General features: G+C 37.4%; 1 protein-coding gene across 3 annotated transcripts in view; it reads left to right on the top strand.

Annotated features, from left to right (window-relative positions):
- The window catches only part of LOC145672635 (neprilysin-2-like), a 158,082-nt gene that overhangs the window by 130,657 nt on the left and 8,056 nt on the right, over positions 1–19,369 (top strand). For 2 of the 3 annotated variants that reach the window (XM_081741808.1, XM_081741797.1), the window contains exons 16-17: positions 1,959–2,117; positions 12,039–12,115. In XM_081741808.1, the coding sequence (XP_081597934.1) occupies positions 1,959–2,117; positions 12,039–12,115 (236 nt within the window). The remainder of the gene's footprint in view (positions 1–1,958; positions 2,118–12,038; positions 12,116–19,369) is intronic. The other variant, XM_081741803.1, reaches the window with a different exon arrangement.

Raw genomic sequence — 19,369 nt, 5'->3', positions numbered from 1 at the left:
CACCTCCCCCTTCTGCGATTCATATGCGTCCTGTTTTCACAAATTGAAATTCTGATGGTCATTTTAATCATAGCATGAAATGAATTAAGCTTCAAGAGGTAGCAACCATGTATTTTAGAACAAATCGTCGCATGAGAACTAGAGGAACGTAACTCCAAAAATGCGGTTTTCGTTTTCTTCATATTTGAACATAATTTTGAAAGCCCCACTTGGTGAAAATGGAACGTAACGCCATCTGTTCTCCTTGTCGATCATCTGTTGTAATGTGGCTCAATTACCATCTTATTAAAAACACATCTTTCTAAGAAAATAATATTTTTGTCCTCTCGCCTCTGAACCTACTAGGGATGTCCACGAGTCGAGACATTTCTCAAATCTTGATTCGACTTGACTCGAATTCGAGTCGAGACAAACGTATTTCTTGACTCGAATTTTCGAGTCGATACACGAGTCGAGTCGAGACTGCTCGTAAAAAATCTCGACTCGACTCGAATGTCTCGAAAATTATTCTATAATTATTATATTATTTTGAAGAAAGTATTCACTCAGAAACAGCCTTGAAACCAATTCCAGCTTTTATTACTTTAGAAAGATACAAAACGCATAAACTTAATCTTTCGAGATCAAGATTTAATTTTCAGCTCAATTCATTTAATTAAAACTAATAATTAATGTCATGATATTTGATTGTACTTTAAATATAATAATAATAATAATAATAATAATAATAATAATAATAATAATAATAATAATAATAATAATAATAATCATAATAATCATAATAATGTAGTTTGTATAAAACTATTATCCGTAGCCTATATCTAGTTTGTATAAAACCATTGCGATAAAGTAAACTTCACAAATTTTCTGAATGAGCAATTAGGAGTCTATATAGTAATTTAGCATAGTTATAATTATTGCGTTTTCGTTCCCATGATTGCAATAGGACTTCATAACTCCTCATTATTCGCTTCCCCAACTATTTTGAGGCTTTAATGTGTTGCAGCATATCATACTGACAATTAGGTAGGTAGTCATAACGTTCTGGCTGATGTGTGCGTATATTTTTTAACTCGTATATTTTGTCTCAACTCGAATTTCGAGACGTCTCGTCTCTAATTCGAGTCGAGACATTTTTTCGAGACGAGTTGAAACAGGCTTAAATCTCGACTCGACTCGACTCGTGCGCATCCCTAAAACCTACGAAAATGGAGTTACGTTCCTCTGGTTTTCATGCAACGAAATAACCTTCTTCCATTATTAGTCTCTTTCAATTAAGAAAAATAGTTATTAGGAATTTAGAAAATTGGAATTTACGAATAATTTACTCAAATATAGAAAAAATAAATAACATATAGTAGTTTCAATTTTCATATTTTATAAATATTGAAAATTTTGTAATTTGTATAGCACGTGGAAAATTTAAGAGTTACATGTGAATTTCTGCCTTTCAAGATGGGATTTTATAAGGTTCCAGGTTGACATCACTGGACTTACCATTTCCGTATACTTTTTCTTCTCTATATTATGGATTATTTAATCCATATATTTCAATCACGCTCTTTCACTACGTATTTTCCCTCTTGGCATTCTCTACATAATTAATTATGTGATCTCCATATCTCGTATTCTGTCTAATCATCCTATGTTTTTTCCTCGAAACATTCATCTGGATTCCTTTTCTTTCCTACCTTTGCAGTACTATTTTATATGATAAGCCACCTATCTAATTTTCAACATCTGTAGCATCACATTTCGAAGGTTTCCATTTTTCATTTTTCTTCTTCTGTTAGATTTCATCCATCACATCTATACAATGTCAAACTCCATAAATATGTTTTCATCAGTTCTATGTCAGGTTCTGGTTACAAAATTAGTTTTTTCAAAGCCTTCTTTGAAAACATAATGATAAATTATGAAAATTAATATCAAATTGATTACCTTTTTTTTTTTTTAAGTTGAACTCATTTTTTTCACTGAATGAACGGATAGCTGACAACAGCGCCTTGAAGTTAGGCTACTACACCTATACGCAACTACAACAGGAGAAAGAAGACGAAACATTACCATGGCTTGGGATGACAAACGATCAGCTTTATTTCCTGTTCCAGGCACAGGTAAATACTACAAAATTCTCGTTTAATCTGTTTAGGAAACAATATTGAGTAAATAATCCTCAAAGTCTCAAAGTATTAGTGAAAAGTTTTTATTATTTAGATACATTTAAATAATTTTAAACCAATGAAAGTTTCCTACATTGATGACAGATGTTTCGTATTTCTTGGATCAATTCCAAAACTCGAAGACAATATTCTATACACCGATTCAATGTTTTACGGAAATTCGATGACGGCTAGTGCGGAAAAGGTGCCATTAGTGGCACCGATCTTACTGATTTTTATTTTTTATATTTTGGACAACCCCTTACCCTGCCTCAACGGAATTAACTTTTTTAAGTGTTTGGTTAGGCAATACGCACAACACCAATGAAAGAAAAACTACCTGTGGTCCTTTTTAGAGTTACCTGATGGCTATGATACAATTATTTTATTGAAAGAAACTTGTAGCAATGCTAGTAAATAATTTTAAAATGTTTATGAGTCAGAGTACAGCCATATTAGCTCAGTTGTTGGAATTAATGTCCAGATTTTGTTTGGAATGCCACGTTAACGATGATTATAGGCATAGCTCTTGATATAACACGATTTGTTTTTGGCAACTCTTTGCTTGTTATGTACATCGACAGCAAATGCCATCTAGAGGCAGGCTACACAGCTTCGTGGTTGCTTACTTTGGCCACGCTCTTCGAACGTCGTCGCAACGTCCGGCTCCGTCCAGAAGATTGGCGCACCTCTCGCTCACCTCGTTGGCTCCAGAACCTACGCCGACGTTTCTTGAATATTCTCGCTCGAAGTTCGGCGGTGGTATAAATATTGCGTACTTCGGCCAACCAGTCCAACAGGTAGTTTATTGCAGCTTAAGCTTTAATGGTTTTAGTTTGCTACTGTTTCTGTTAAGACAGAGAGTTTGTGCGTTGTACCTAAAGTTACAGTCTTCTTAGTGCGCTACGATTCAGAGACATTTTGTATACTTTGGTTTCCAAGTTCGGAAGCAGTGGAAAGCAAGATGAAGAAAAAGCCTCATAGCAGACCAACGCGGGAAAGTATGAAACGAGGCTTATTTGACACTCCAAGTGAAATGAGTGAAGTGCAGTTACCCACGTACGCTGAGGTTATGCGACATTTTCATTGGTTTCGGAGTGGTTTAAGTGGTGACGAAAGTGTAACTAATTTACCAGTGACTCACATTTGTAAAATAGTTGGACAAAGAGTTGTACATATTTGGCGTAAAGCAAGCGTTCCTGTGGTTTCAGAAAAGAGAGTTTTTGACATGCTGAAAACATTTTATAATAAGTGTCGCACCAAGGAAAAACATTTCAGGCGACAAGGACAAGAAACAACACTTCGTGCAGGTTTTGTTGCACACGCGGGAAAGTGTTTTTTGATATTGCGTCTTGCAAATGTAAAACCGCCGAAGATTGCAACTGTGAGAGGACACGCAAGATTCCAAAACGAGAATTCAAATTTCTTTTGGACCAGAGAACATCACGGAAAATGAGCATTGGTAACATTGACGTCCGAACAAGCAAATCTCTGTCAAAGATGTTTTCCCTTAAAGTGAGCAGATTTAAGGGGCAGACAACCAAGAAAGACACTGGAAGTCTTGAGGCAAGTCCATCAACTAGTGGGATTAGGCATAGGCACAGGTCAAAGATACTGGCGTCGTCAGGGGAATCCAGCGAAGCTGTTGAATCGGGAAGCACGTCGCGATCTGACTTCGAGGTGCGCCCAAGAAAGAAACATAGCCTAAAGCGCATCTGTCTTCAAAATACAGCGGAGTCAGCGTTTGGAGCTTCAGACTGACAGGTTGCTTTGATCGCTTCTGCCATACTTTAGGACGCGAGACTCATAACGCCAGAGGACAAAAATCTTGTTGTTGACAGATCTAAGGTATGAAGAAGAAAAGATAAACTGGGTGAGAAGATCCAGAAAGAAAAGGTTCACCTATTTCTGGCAATTACATGTATCTACTTCGACGGAAAAAATGATGCAACTCTTGTGCAAGAAAAAATTAACGGCAAACTACGAAGACGACAGGTTGCAGAAAAGCATATCACAGTTCTATCGGAGCCTGGTTCAGAATACTTGTATCATACCTCACATAAGTCAGGCACTGGCAAGGATATTGCCGACTCTATATTGGAGCTGGTGGACAAACACCGTGCTCTTGGGTTTTCTCGGGGTTCTCCCGTTTCCTCCCACTTTCTTCATTCCACCATTTCACTCATCTCATTATCACCGTCTCCTTTAGCCTAACCGGCATAACCGTAGGACGTAAAACTTAAAGATTTCATTTTTTCTATATTGGAGCTTTAGAGAAGAACCAGTACGTCGTGTTAAGTCTTGAGGCAGTCGCCAGCGATGGTGAAGCCACGAACACAGGATGGGATAACGGCATGATAAGTCAGATGCAAAGATCCCTAGGAAAGGAACTGCAGCATCTCATTTGCCTTCTTCATACCAACAAGTTGCCATTTCGACACCTGGTTACCGAATTGAATGGTGGGACGCCCGGATCCAACGCTTTTTCCGATCCCATTGGAAAGAAATTAAAGGATTGTGAACGTTCACCGATTGTCTCCTTTACACCCATTCCCCTTGAATGGGTGTCTGAAATGGAAAAAACAAATGGTTTAAGCAGCGACCAAAATTATCTCTTTGAAATTTGTAAGGCTGTTGCTACAGGAATATGTACTACCGACCTAGCAAACAGAAAACCAGGACCATTATCACATTCACGATGGCTTACATTGGCCTGTAGGATGCTTCGTCACTACATCGGTACTGATAAACCTAGTTCAAGTTTGTGTCTATTTGCCAGTACATTGTTAAAGTATACGCTCCCGTCTGGTTTTCAATCCGACGAAATCCTTCGTGCGAAATGGGCGCCATGCATCTGTTTAGCATAGTTAAGCTATCACGTTTTCTGCCAGAAATTCTACAACACAAAGTTTATTCTGTTCTACAAACAAACGGATAATATGCTCATCATGAAAACCTGCTGATAGCAATGACAGCAGATGAAAATCCGCATATTCGAACGTTAGGCTGGAGAAGGATAAAAAGGTGCCGCAGCCAGAAGACTCCGAGATCAAGCCGCCCACATGACTTCATTGTTCCGAAATTAAACTTTACAGCTGAAAATTACTACATGATTAATTGGTCTAAATGTCTAACAGAGCCGCCAATCACACGAAACATAACGGATCAGCAGCTTGAAGAAATCATCCGAACTTCAGCTACTCTAACAACAACATTCCCTTGCCATAGTCAAGCTGTGGAACGCACAGTGAAGCTGATGTTCGAGGCAGCGTCGAAAAAGTGCGGCCAAAACGCAAGAGATATCTACGTTAGAGCCAAACTGAAGTCTAGAACAAGAATGTCCAAGAAGAACTACGTGACCTAAAGTCAAATGTCAACGTATGCTTACTGGACGGATGAGTGGGTGGAACTCGATGTGTAACAGGGGTGTAGCCAAGGGGGGGGGGCATCGGGGCCAGGTCCCCCCAAATGGTTTCCTGCCGCCCCCCCCAAATGACCAGCTTTTAAAACATCATAGTAAAATTATCTCGCTTCATTCATTTAAAAGTAACAAAATTTATTGACAATTAGGTAAAATAGTAGGGAGAAATATTATTTTTCCATACCGATCGAAAAATAGTATAGTATCTCTTCCTTATACCGATCGAAAAATAGGATACTTTTTGTGACAGCAGATTACAGAATTTACTGCGATTTATATTTGACAGTTTGAAGACAAACGTTTTAACAAGGTACTACAAATACAGCCATAAAACAAAGGTACTAAACTGATTTGTAAGTACAGTATATTTTTTATATGCTTTAACAAGTGTTTTAAAAGACATAGAGGATGGAAAATTTGGTGAGAAACAATGCTTTTATTCAATTTGGATTTCATTCGCTCTCTCTTTTATTTCTACTCAGTGTAATAAAATAATTGTTTTTTTTTTTAGGCACGAATAATAAATAAATATTTTTTTTTTGTCAGGAAACCGTAAAGAAATTAAGTGAAATTTCAAAGAAAATTAATCTTGCGTAGATAGGTTCTGTATGCAAGGTCTTAAATTTAAATTTAAATATAAAGGTAACCAAGAAAAGTTTTGTTGCTTTTTCACCCACCACCTTCGAACATCGATATGTCACCTAACCTGGAAGATCAAAAATAGTCCCCATCAGCATCGACGACCTTCTGAAAACGTTCTGGAAGGTCATGGAACCCATCACGGTAGAACTTGGTGGGCCGTGAAACGAAGAAAATATCAGGTGCATTTTGATACTAGGGATAGACTTTTACTAGGGATTAAACTGGCGTCCTCTAAGGTGATTGTCCAAAGAATGGAACAGGTGATAATGTAACAGGTGGATTGTGTAATACCCGGGGAATATAGTGGTTGCAATATTATTTCCCATCCAAAGCGAAAAATGGTGTCCTGAGTCATCCTAGACACGTGGGACTTAGCGTTGTTCCGTAAACGAGGACCCATTTGCAATTCAGAAGTAATGGCTTCAGAGTTTTGAGCTTTTGTTGAGCACAGCTCAACTGCTGACACTACACAGTTGCATTAATATTCTGACCAGCTGGTAGCAGTTCCCGATGCACGATGCACCAAACACACAGAAGGACCTTCTGGTACAGTGCTGTTTTGAAATCGGTTCATGGGATGCTAACAAATGACGGCGCCATGGAGCTTCGTATAGGACAAACTTTTTATCACATGTCAACGCCCTGTCCAGAAATGGCTCCGAAACAGTAAATAAACACAGGCGACTGCCGCGTTGCCTTCTGGCCCGGAGTCAAAATATGAGACACCCATCGACCCAACTTGTAGTGCTTCACAAGTTGATGGATGTGCTGCCGAATGGTTTCTCCACACACTGAATTGTAGTCTCAGTTCCTTTTTGTACATGTGTTGGTCTTCTGGCACGTGGTGTTTTCGGGTGTTTCGTCATCGTCCTTAAACTTGTTAAACCATCGCTGCAATGTCCGCGTCGTCACGACACCCTCACCAAAGACCTGGCATATCTTCTGTCCCACTAAAGCGGCGTTTGACCTCCATTTGAACTCGTTCAGCATACATGCTCTTATGACGCTCTGTGAATGTCCCATGTTCCCTCTGTCTTTACGCAAGTTCACGGTGTGTCTGAATTACCACCATCAGGTAGTATGTTGGATATACCCACACCAACAACTGACGTTCGCCTTATCTCCACTCGCATTCAACTCACGGTGTGAGGTCCAATTGAACACAGACCTCTACGAAAGGAGACAGAACTTTCTTGGTTACCTTATAGTTATGCACAAAAGTATAGCGTTTAGTCCCGGGCAGTAGTTCCTGATTAAGCATAATAAAAACTATCTTGAATATAATTTAGAGATAATAATAATAATAATAATAATAATAATAATAATAATAATAATAATAATAATAATAATAATAATAATAATAATAATAATAATAATAATAATAAGCTAAAATAGTGTTTTTAGTTTTCCAGAAGGAAACCAAAATTTTCCTTTCTTTCAGGCCTCAAAAACACTAGCAGCAGCACATTTTTTTTGGCTTTGTACATTGTAGCTGGCCCCCCTCAAAAACGACGCTCCCCCTACTCAAACCTGCTGGTTACACCCCTGATGTGTAACCACCTCCCCGTGGTGAGGTCTGGGTTATTTTGCGCACAGAGCAAAATAAGCGAAGAGTTCAACAAAGAAAATCGTGTTATATCAAGGGCTATGCCTATAATCATCGTTAACGTGGCATTCCAAACAAAATCTGGACATTAATTCCAACAACTGAGCTAATATGACTGTACTTTGACTCATAAACATTTTGAAATTATTTACTGGCATTGCTACAAGATTCTTTTAATAAAATAATTGTATTATAGCCATCAGCTAACTCTAAAAACGACCACAAGTAGCTTTTCTGTCATTGGTGTTGTGCGATTGTCTAACCAAACACTTAAAAAAAGTCCGTTGGGGCAGGGTAAGGAGTTGTTCAAAAAATTAAAAAAAAAAAAAAAAAAAAACAGTAACATCGGTGCCACTAATGGCACCTTTTCCGCACTAGCCGCCATCGAATTTCCAACAAAAGTGCAAAACGCTCCACTCTACTGCTGACACTATTCTATTTATCATTATATTATAGACGTATTATTTTGGTCTCCTCTAGGGATCACTCTCAGAGCTCCAGGGGGGAGGGAAGTGCCACCTAAAAAGCATGTATGGAAGAAACACTATTGTAAATTAAAAAATAAGTCCCTGTTATATCATACTTGAATGGGGACATAAAATTTAGGAAGGGTGTCACTCCCTTTCTCCTTTTAAAAATCGTGGTAGATATACTATTTGACGTTTTAATATTGAATCCTCATAATTTGGAAGTATACAATGAACAATGTAAAACATGTGAATCGAACCCGAATTGTTTGAAGGTAATAACATTTTCAGATATATAAAATGTCTTCAAATGCTTGTTATCAATAAGAAACTTTGGTATGGTAGTACGTTCTATCCAGGCTATTCCCAATATTTAGAGCCTTCTCTGTTGATTGGCCAACACGCGCATCTTTAATGCACAGTGGGAGAACATTGAAATTTAAACTTTCATAGTCTCATATCGACTCGATGCTGAAAGTAATAATAACTCCGAAACCAGCTCTTAAGATTTAGCACTGATGCTATAAATAATGCAGTATTGGCAACCTTGTTCTTGTTTACGTGTTTTCTATTGACATTGTATCAAGTTTTATGCAGTGATGTGATGCTAGAATTTTTGGTAGATTTACGCTAGACAGTTTTGAAAAAAAAATAGCGTATGCCCCCCCCCCACATACGCTCGTTCCTTCGTAAATATAAGGAAAGTTGACTGTGTTCTATAAAAAATATTAGGTGGATATACGCCCCATTACACCCCTGTTATTACGTATTCAGAATGCCTTCATAAACATAAACAAAATATATCTTACACAAATTAGTATTGATTTTTTTTAGAAGAAACGAAACATACTGTATTGCTCAACAACCTGATCTGCAAATAGTAAATACATGTTTAAAAAACTGTATCTTGATTAAAGCAGCTTTTTCCACTACTATCACAATCATTTAAAATACTATAAAATAACAAAATAGTGATGCTACAATATAAAATTATTTACCACTAATTTTGTAAATGATTATTGCGAATAAAAACCTTCCGAACTAACGCTACACCTTCATTAAAGCAAAATACTTGAATCGCACACAAAAACGTATTGGGATTTATAGAAAGAATGCGACTAAGAACTAGGTCAGAAATAAAGATTGTAATGAAAGTCATGAACCTTAACAAAACATTGCTATTTTAAATCATGGTTTTCTATTGAATGAAGTAACATTACGTTGGCAATAATGTTTAATAATATACTATATTGAATGTACTATGTTGCCGAAGTTTATATTTGAATTCTAGTTTATACTTACCGTTATTTGGAGACACACGATTTATCTAAAAAAAATTTACGATTGCCAGGATATACGGTTTTTAAAGTTTTTATTACACTATGAGTTCGTTATTTCTACGAATGTCAATGCACTTCTGACAACATTTCTGTAGCCTTATTAACAGTAAAACTCCGAAGAGTTGTTCTGAAAAAAACAAAAAAAAAAAAAAAAAAAAAACAGTCCTGCAACCACTATCACTTCCTCGTCACCTTAAAGGATCTCCCTTTTATTTTTCTTTTAAAGATTTAGGAGTAGTTCATAGTTACTGAGGCTAAATCTGATGAGTAGGGTATATAATCAACATCCTGGGGGATGTGGGGGATATGCCCCCTCCAATCTTGGAACTGGGGGACTGTCCCCCCAATAATCCAACTTGAAATGCGTTTTTTGGGGGGGAGGGGAGAAATGTGGTGATTTATGTCCGATTGCCACAAAGGAAAGTGAGATGAAATTGATGTCCACCCAGAATAAGCTTCAAATCTCCTCGCCTCCTAATGTGGAAATAAACTTTGTTTCCCTGATCCTCACAGCATATTTTTCCACTTTATGAATATTTTGAACGTCGCTATCTCTCTCTCTCTCTCTCTCTCTCTCTCTCTATATATATATATATATATATATATATATATATATATATATATATATATATGAGAGAGAGAGAGAGAGAGAGAGAGAAAGATGTGTGGGTGTGTGTGAACAGCCCCTCCAATGTTGAAGATAGATATGCGCTGCTGATAATAATCAATACATCGAAACTGTAAGTCCTTTAGAACATCAAGACTTTTCTGAGCTTTGTGAGTAGGGGCATTACCCTGAAGAAACAACACATTTTAGAAGCATTCTGCCTCTCTTCACCTGCATAACGTTATTCATTTTGTCCAAAAGACTGCAACAATATCTACAGTAATTGCCTGATCCTTGTACAGGTAGTCAATTAGCAGCGCAACATCTTTGTCCGAAAACACTGTTGAAAGCTCCTTTCCTATATACTTTTTATCTTGAACTTTTTGCGCTTTGGTGAACTCGAATGGTGCCACTGCATTGATTGCTGTTTTGTTTCCGAGTCATAGTGGTGAAACCAGGTTTCATCCACAGCTACAATTCTGTATCAAAAATCACTTGCCCATCACTCAAAATGACGCTATATCGCTCTTCCTGGTGAGTTTATTTCAAGATAGTTCGGTACTAAAATGATTAACATTGGGACTCGATGTGCTGGCCACACATCACCTTTTTTAGTTTAACATGCACCGATTCTAAGGGTGACGATTATGTAGGATGTCAAAAATGAGAGGAAAGAGAAGAACCCAGAGAACCCCCCCCACACGATGTTTGTCCGCCACAGTCACTTGGCGGGATTCGGAAACGAGTCAAATACTTCAATTACCAGACATGAGCAGTATACCACTGAGATTTCCCAGCCTTCAAATTAATTACTTGAAGGTGCGTCATTACACTGAACATACGTTCAAGCCGTTCGAGGATATTGTTTATTATCTTATTATTATTAGTGATGGTTTTATCTTTAGCTAATGTAGATTAAACCCCATGATAATTGTTGGAATATTTATAACGCCTATCTGTAATCTATCTAATTTCTTTATTGCTAGTAGTTATATAGCTCTACCATTAAAGTAATGCTATTACTCTCTTCTACCTACTTAAACACTGTTATATAACCAACTATATGTGCACCCTATTAACCACTAAGGTTCCACTTAAGCATTTTCATACAAACAGTATCTTTACACAATTATATATCTCTGGACATCATCAACATACATTTAGCCACTTTCCTTCTAGGAAACCAATTTATTAGTCAGATGACTATTGAGACACCAACAGCCATTCTTGGCTCCTAACTACATCCTTTTATTATTCTAATAACCTAAACAAGAAACCATAGAACGCCCTTCAACTTTCTTTTTAAAATCTTAACACATTGTCCGATTAATTACAAATAATACTTTGTCTGATTAATTATCAACCCCTAACATTCTCTCGAGTATTTTCCAAAAACAAACTGACAAACACGAACAATAATAAAAATGGATGAAATGAAAATGTAGAATTTTTTAAAAAAAATCTTAGTCCATTAGCACTAAAATGGATTACAATCAAAAGGAAATAGTAGTCAGAGAACTGTAATAACAAAGTACGACATTTCAAGTGCATGAAGTGTTAAGGTTAGTAAGTGTTACAGGTTCGGCTAGGTGTTATTTCATCAGCGCACCCACATCTCATTCGTTATCTCCAATTCATTATGCCTTAATTTAATCATTTCCATAATTAATTTATGATGGGTGAATACTTACTATTCTATACCTTCATCGGCAAATCGATTCTGAGAACACTCTCTCCAAAGGATTTTAACCGCACTAATTTAATTTTATTTACTTCCAATTTTTATTTGCCAGGTGCATTGTACAAAATCAACAACTCTGGATTATTGGATTTCCTTCTTTGAAGAAGAGCATCTTCCACCATTTCTACGGTAAGGAACTAAGTTACGTCAAAATAATTTCCTTTGCCTTTCTCTGTATTTAACCTTTCAAGTTTTTTCCTTAAGGAAGTTAACGAAAATGAAAAAAAAAATACATTTTTACGTGTATTTTACGTCCAGGATAAAATAGAAATTATGATTGTAATAGATGAAGTATCAAAAAGTATCGATCTTCGACAAAAATGCATTTATTCAGATATCATACACTGACTCTAATCTCAATCAGAGTAGTCCCGTTGGGAAAGTACACGTTTATTCTAGCAGTCCTGCCATTATTAGACATTTCTGGCATCTTTTAAAATGGTGTTCAGCTGGGAAATCCTACTTCGCAATATGTATTCTATGGGATCAAATCATGTCCTTTTATAGGAATTTCCAACTTTAAAGAAAGACAAAAGTTATGTGGCACCATGTAGGGGAGTATGGAGCCTGATTAAACACGATTATGGTGTGTTTGACCGAGAAAGTCTGAATACGACACGAAGCATGGGCAGGAAAGTAGTAGGCCCCCCGTTATGCCCGAATGACTCATCCTCACTCTCTTTTATGACCAGGATTTTTGAAATTTGTTCCCTTTTACGGCTAAGATGAGTGCTTTGGTATCTCGATTCTGATTGGCTGAGAGAGGTCACGTGACGTTAGGCCCCGCCCACGCGGGAAATTCAAATTTCCAGGTCACGTGGTATGATGACCCGCGGGGAAATCCCTCACCCTGGATTTTTGAAATTTGTTCCCTTTTACGGGTAAGATGAGTGCTTTGATACCTCATTCTGATTGGTTGACAGCTGTCACGTGATTTTAGACCCGGGATATTTGAAATTCGTTCCCTTTTACGGGTAAGATGAATGCTTTGGTACCACGCTGATGATTGGGTGACAGAGGTCACGTGATCTTAAGCCCTGTGACTTTTGAAATTTGTTCCCTTTTTACGAGTAAGATGAGTGCTTTGGTACCTCGATTCTGATTGGCCGACAGAGGTCACATGATCTTAGACCCGCCACACGGTGAACAGAATACGTGGGAAAACCCCTCATTCATTTGTTTCCATTTTACGGGTAAGATGATTGCTTTGGTACCGCGATGTTGATTGGTTGATAGAAATCGCATAATCTTACACCCCCACCCCCAATGCTAGACATTCAGAGTGCTATGACGACGATCCACCCTAGACCTGGATTTTAGAATTTTGTTCCTTTTTATGGTTATCCTTAAAGTTCCCATGGAGGGTTCAACCTCCTCTTAAATAACCCTTTTTTGGTATCATGATATTGTACTGAAGTTTACATTAAATATTATCGTTCTCTTTGGCAGATAAGATGATTACCAGCTTTCTTACCTTGATGGAGATCCTGTCCTTGAATTAGTAGCCTATGTCTCTGGAAGTAACAATGTTGAAAGAGGGGGGGGGTCCATCGTTGTCGCTTGTAGATTTCTTATAACACATTGTTGTGAGTTTAAGCGATTTTTTTTAAAACGCTCAGTAAGCGCTTCATTAATGGAAACAGTGTTGCCAGATTTTTTTTACCTAAACTGCTCCGATTCTTTTCGAAACGGTTCCGCAGAGTGCAAGAAATTTTAAACTAAAATTTTTTCGAACTAAAAAAATTTCAAAACTAAAAATTTTAAAACAAAAAATTTTCGAACTAAAAATTTTGAAACAAAAATTTCAAAAGAATTTCGAACTAAAAAATTTAAACAAATTTTTTCGAACAAAAAATTTTAAACTAAAAACTTTCGAACTAAATTTTCAAATTAAAAAAATTTTCGAACTAAAAAGAATTTTAAAAATTTTCGAACCAAAAAAATTTCGAACTAAAAAAAATTAATGAAAAATATTTCGAACGAAAAAACAAACTAAACTAAAAACTTTCGAACTAAATTTTCAAATCAAAATTTTTCGAACTAAAAAATTAAAAAAAATTTCGAACCAATTTTTAAAATCAAGTTTTGAACTAAAGATGTAAACCACATTTGAAAATTTTCAAATCAATTTTTTTTAACTAAATTAAAAACCAAATTTTGGACACTATAAAATTCTTTAATTAATTTTTCGAACAAAATCGTGTAAACCAAATCTTGGATATATTTTCCACCTTAAAATTTCAAGATTACCATGATTTGAAAACAAGTGTTCAGGGTTTCAAGAAATAATAAAACATTTTTTTTTTCAACTTGTTGTATTTTAACGAAAGGTATGTGGTCTTCTCATACAATTTATTAACATAATAAATGCAGGATCTAATTAATGAATATGTTGGACGTGTCATCATCTTCGAATCTTGTAGACGTATCCTGTAAAGAAAAAGAAGAAACAACGGATTACTTTATGAATTTCTTTTTTCCTGAAACAATAAAAACGAGTCAATATTGGTAAGAGAAATAAAACTTACTCGTAAATGATGGATCTGTTTAGGCTCATCTTCATCCTCGGGTACGAGATGACAGCTTTTCTACCACTGATGGATGTTTATGAACTCTTCTGGGTACTGCATTTTTTCTAGGTGTTGCTGCTTTATGGTCAAGATTTCCCCTTGGATACGAGATGACTACATTTCTTCCACAGATGGTGGTGTTGATGGTTTATGAACTCTTGTGGGTACTTCATTTTTTTTCTTCTTGGTGTTGCTGCTTTGTGGTCAAGGAGGGAAAAAAGGAAAAGGAAAAAAGAAATGTCGGCCTTATTGGGTGTTTACAGTTTTTTTTCTTCTTCATCTTCTTTTTCCAGTTCCAACTTCTGTTTTTTAACATACCCGTACGGAACCGTATCATAAGAATTGAGTTCTTTAAATCGACGTTTTGTGTACTGGATACTGTACATTTTTTCTTCTTTGCGTGTGACGATGGTATGGTCTTTGTTCCTGCATATTTTATGGGGGATAGTGATGGTGACTTGTCCACGGCATTGATTTGTAATCATTTCTTTTAGCGTATTGAAATTTAATTGTTGTCCTGCATTGTAATTTAATGTAAATCCTCTAATTTTACATATGTAGCTGGTGACGTTGGTGTCCGGATTGTATATTTCTAGGCTGTAATTTTTCGGTCCTCCACTGACAAATGTCTTGATGTATGCTCGTTGGCCGTAAGACTCCATCTCATCCGATAAGCATCCCAAGTACGTTGAAGGTTCAATGGTTGGCTCCCCGGGCTTTTCTGTAAATATCACAGAATCCGTGTCGAAATATAAAACACGTTCCTGCAACATTTCCAGGTACTTGTACAGTTCCAGACGTGCCTGACATGTTGTAAATGCACCTAACACGACATTGGTGTTTCGGTTTTGAACAGGCACATGTTCATTGTACTCCCAGAACGCATACAACATCGTATCATTGATGGGTACAATTTGATGGAGTTTAATGTCGGGGGAAGTGAGTTTTTCATAAAATTCTTCCGGCCGATCAATAATTGTGGTCTGGCTAAAGTTTGATCTTTGCGAAAGTTTTCCCCAAAGAGCGTTAACACAAAGCTTAGATAAACTTCTTCGTGCAGGATTATTTTCAATTTTGGTCGGATCCAATGCAATACCTTCACGCTCCAGGACGTTTTGTATGAATTTTGTTTTGTCTTCTTCGGTCACACAGGAACTGGGCCAGCCAGAAGCTTCCATTTTCGATTTCAAAAACGTATTGATATATTCCGTGAACAAGCCACCTGTTTTCGTGATGGGATCATATTGTTCAATGTCATAATCCCAAATTTCAAAGATTTCCACCGGTTGATATCCTAATTCTATTGCTTTCTGTATTTCATATGATACCCATGTTCCAGTGAGGCATCGCTCCTGGTCGTTGTGCGTACACGTTGCTGTAGGGTCTGGGTTCATTTCTTCGGCACACGCAGCACACAGTGGAAAGAGTAGTTTCTTGTTGCATCGGTAAGGCAGGAGACCATGATAATGATGTTGACTTGGCAATATCGTCATTTTGATCAGACCATTGACTTTATTTATTGGTGGTATATTTTCATCACCCTGTAGATAAATTCTAGGATGTCCTACAGGGTATTTAGCACACTTATTGATGTAAGGATAAAGCGAGACAATATCGAAATATTTTATTACTTCTCCTGCTTTTTCGTCGACTTGGTGGTACAATTTCACGCAATTGGTCCTTCCTCCAAAAAAGCTATCTCTTGGATTTAATGGTCTGCGGTTCATGTACGGGTGATTCTTCAGATACGTCGCCATTGCAGGATTTTGTTTTAAGAACTGATTAAATTCGCACTCCCACATTTCATGTACAATGTACCCCAATTCACGCAGTCTTGCATTTTTGCGTTGCGTTCGTTCATAACGGAATTCCATAGTGTCTTCTGGATTGCCGTAGATGGGCTGATTACGGCCTGTAGTAAAACATACTTTACACCCGTGGTAAAAGCAGCCAGCATGCTCGTAGATGTGCTCCTCTAACGTCTCAGGATCTTGGTAGTAACCATCAACATGGAATCCCGCAATAAACACTTCTTTTTGTCGGGCCGCATGTAAGATTTGTTTTCCTTCGCTTTTTTCAATGTAGGCCAGCCATTGCATTGCAGCGATCGATTGGGTACTTCTCCATCGATAGCCATGTGCCGGTAGAATTCCAATGGTGTTGGGTTTAAGGAAATTCCGGCTGAATACTAAATTGGAAGCACTGGCAATCGTGATCGTCTCCAAGAAGGGATTCACTTTGGTTTCTGTTTCAAATGACGTCATAAACGAAACGCATGCTTGTCGCAGTACATTGACATCTTGAATACAATACTTGAGAATTTCTTTCTGAAAATCAAACGTGTCATTACGATGATCGTTGTACCACTGCATGAACTTGTTCCTGTCTTCGACGGCCATTTCATCTGCACCATAATACTTTGTTTCTGGAAGTGGTCCAATATACGATTGATTCTCCTTGGTGTTGAAGAAATGCGGGAAGTAGCCTTTGGTTGCGGGTAAATTGAACGCTTTTGACAATTTACTTAATGCCATAGGCAAGAAGTTCAACGAGTCAATGAACGTCAGATTATTCAAGGTTAAACTCAGTATCTTGGTCCCATTTAATATGACGTCAGGTCTCCATTGGCATTGTTCGACCATGGTCTTTAGGATAAAATGTCCATCGTATCCCTTAGCGTTGTGAGCGACACAGAAAATCCTATTTATATTGGGACGACGTTCTCGCAAGTACTGGAGAAAATCATAAACTGGATCCTCTCCTTGGAAAATATGCTGGCGCTGACCACACGTACTGCAAGACTGCTGGATATTATTGTTTTCAACACATGCATAACACACTTGTTGTGCAACCAATAAATTTGGAATGTGTACATACGTATTATCATCAATATTCGTGTCCTGCATAGATTCTATATCATAGAATATCAATAAGGCTTTCTTTGCGTGCATGAGTGAAGGAACACCTGGTTTCAAGCATTGGCGATCGGGAAGCATAAAACATTGATGTGACCCTGGAACAATCTTCTTACAAACATTGCAAAAGATCTCATTGCAATCATGAAGTCGTTGTCCTGTATGCACAAAGGAATATACTCTGTAGCATCTAGTACATTGCTTCACCATTTTGCATACAGGTTCTCCTTGATGATATACAATATTACGATGATTATTAAAACATTGTTCCCCATAAAATTGCCGATTGCAGTCGTTGCACAATATTGGCGTTTGGTTCTTGTCGCATAGAGGTCTCTGTAAACATTTGGAGCACGTTACAGGACAATTTTTTACATGTTCATTGCGTTTACTATACTTTTTATGGCACGCTTCACAGTAGAACTTGGTTGCAAAACAAGCCGTTAAGGATTGGATGATGTCAAAATGGTCAGCCAAACAAATCAAATTTATGGGAGTGCGATTTTCATCGTTGGGCCCCTCGTACATGATGTCACGGCCTGTGAAACTAGTATACACTGTAATTTTATATTCTTTGAGGTATGACTGGAATTGTCGTATTTCATTTACACTGGCACCATGATCCAAATTGACTCCTGCATTTGCACATAGCGCATCGACTTCTTGGTCCACAACATATTTCGATTGGCGTTGATACTGCTTATAACGTTGCACATCTACATTCTTGTATGCCTTCAGGCCAATAGCAATAACAAGGGCGTACGCCAGACACCTTGAATCTTGATTTTGTACACGTACAATCCCTCGCTTGCAACGTAACAATTCTTCGTTTTGTAGTATTCCTTGTGCTAAACGATCTCCATATCCGTATCCTCTTGGAATATCCACACGATGGAAATGAACGGTGAATGGCTCGTGCAGGAGAAATGAATTGTTACTTTGTAAAACTCTTTCGAACGAGGCCCACATCGTTTCCAGAGTCAGGTTTCGGGCTTGGCGAAAACTCACCCAAAATGGTTTATTCGTATTCCGTGGTGATATTACTGATAAACCAACCATCGCCTCATCGTCGACATTGGCTAATAAATGGTCTAGCATTGCTTGGAAACTGTTATGCACGTATTGGATAATATCGGTTCCTACGGGCGGTGCGTTGAATTGAACTTCGAGCATTCTGCCCTCAATGTTAAATCGTCTATAATGACGAGTGATTTCATTGCGAATAGTAAAACCCGATTCGGCCATGGTTAATAAAAGGAGAAAACAAACAAACAGGTACAATTACGATAAATGTGTAAGGGAAAAAGGAATTGAGCAGCGTGAATTTACTACAAAAGAAAAGAAGAAAGAAAAATCTTAATCACTTGATAAACAGGAAATCATAACATTCATGATAAATTCTTAACTAAGTGATTCATGTAAAGGTCCTGAGTTTGATTCCCTAGCGGTGACGTTTAGAATCTCATTATGAAAGCACGTGTACTAGAAATCAAAGTTTTTTTTTTTAAATAATTATGTCACTGAAATGAGTGTTTTATTGCTGTCAAACTCGAGACCATTACATCAGCATGTAACTGACCTATCATTCTATAATGATAAAAAGAATGCATGAAATGAATGAATGTTTCATCAGTACTGAGATGTGACAAAGTACGCGTAAGCATTTTTTCCACTCACAACGACCTTTAAATGATGCGTTTGCAAGTTGAAGAGATTCACCAAGCATTAACGATACACATACGTAATTGTCAAAACAAAATCTGTATAGCGTATTTTTTTTATTATTATTGTGACTAAGCGGTTAGCGTACATGGTTCGGACGTGGAAGACCCTGGTTCAATCCTCGGCGGGTTTGCTTTCCACGTCGGGGTCGATGTCAAGCCTTTTCTGAAATTTAA

This window comes from Thermobia domestica, chromosome 2 (genome assembly GCF_964235325.1).
Source record: "Thermobia domestica chromosome 2, izTheDome1.hap1.1, whole genome shotgun sequence".
NCBI classification, from domain to species: Eukaryota; Metazoa; Arthropoda; class Insecta; order Zygentoma; family Lepismatidae; genus Thermobia; species Thermobia domestica.
The sequence above is the reverse complement of the archived record's forward strand: the minus strand, read 5'-3'. Positions and strand labels throughout refer to the sequence as shown.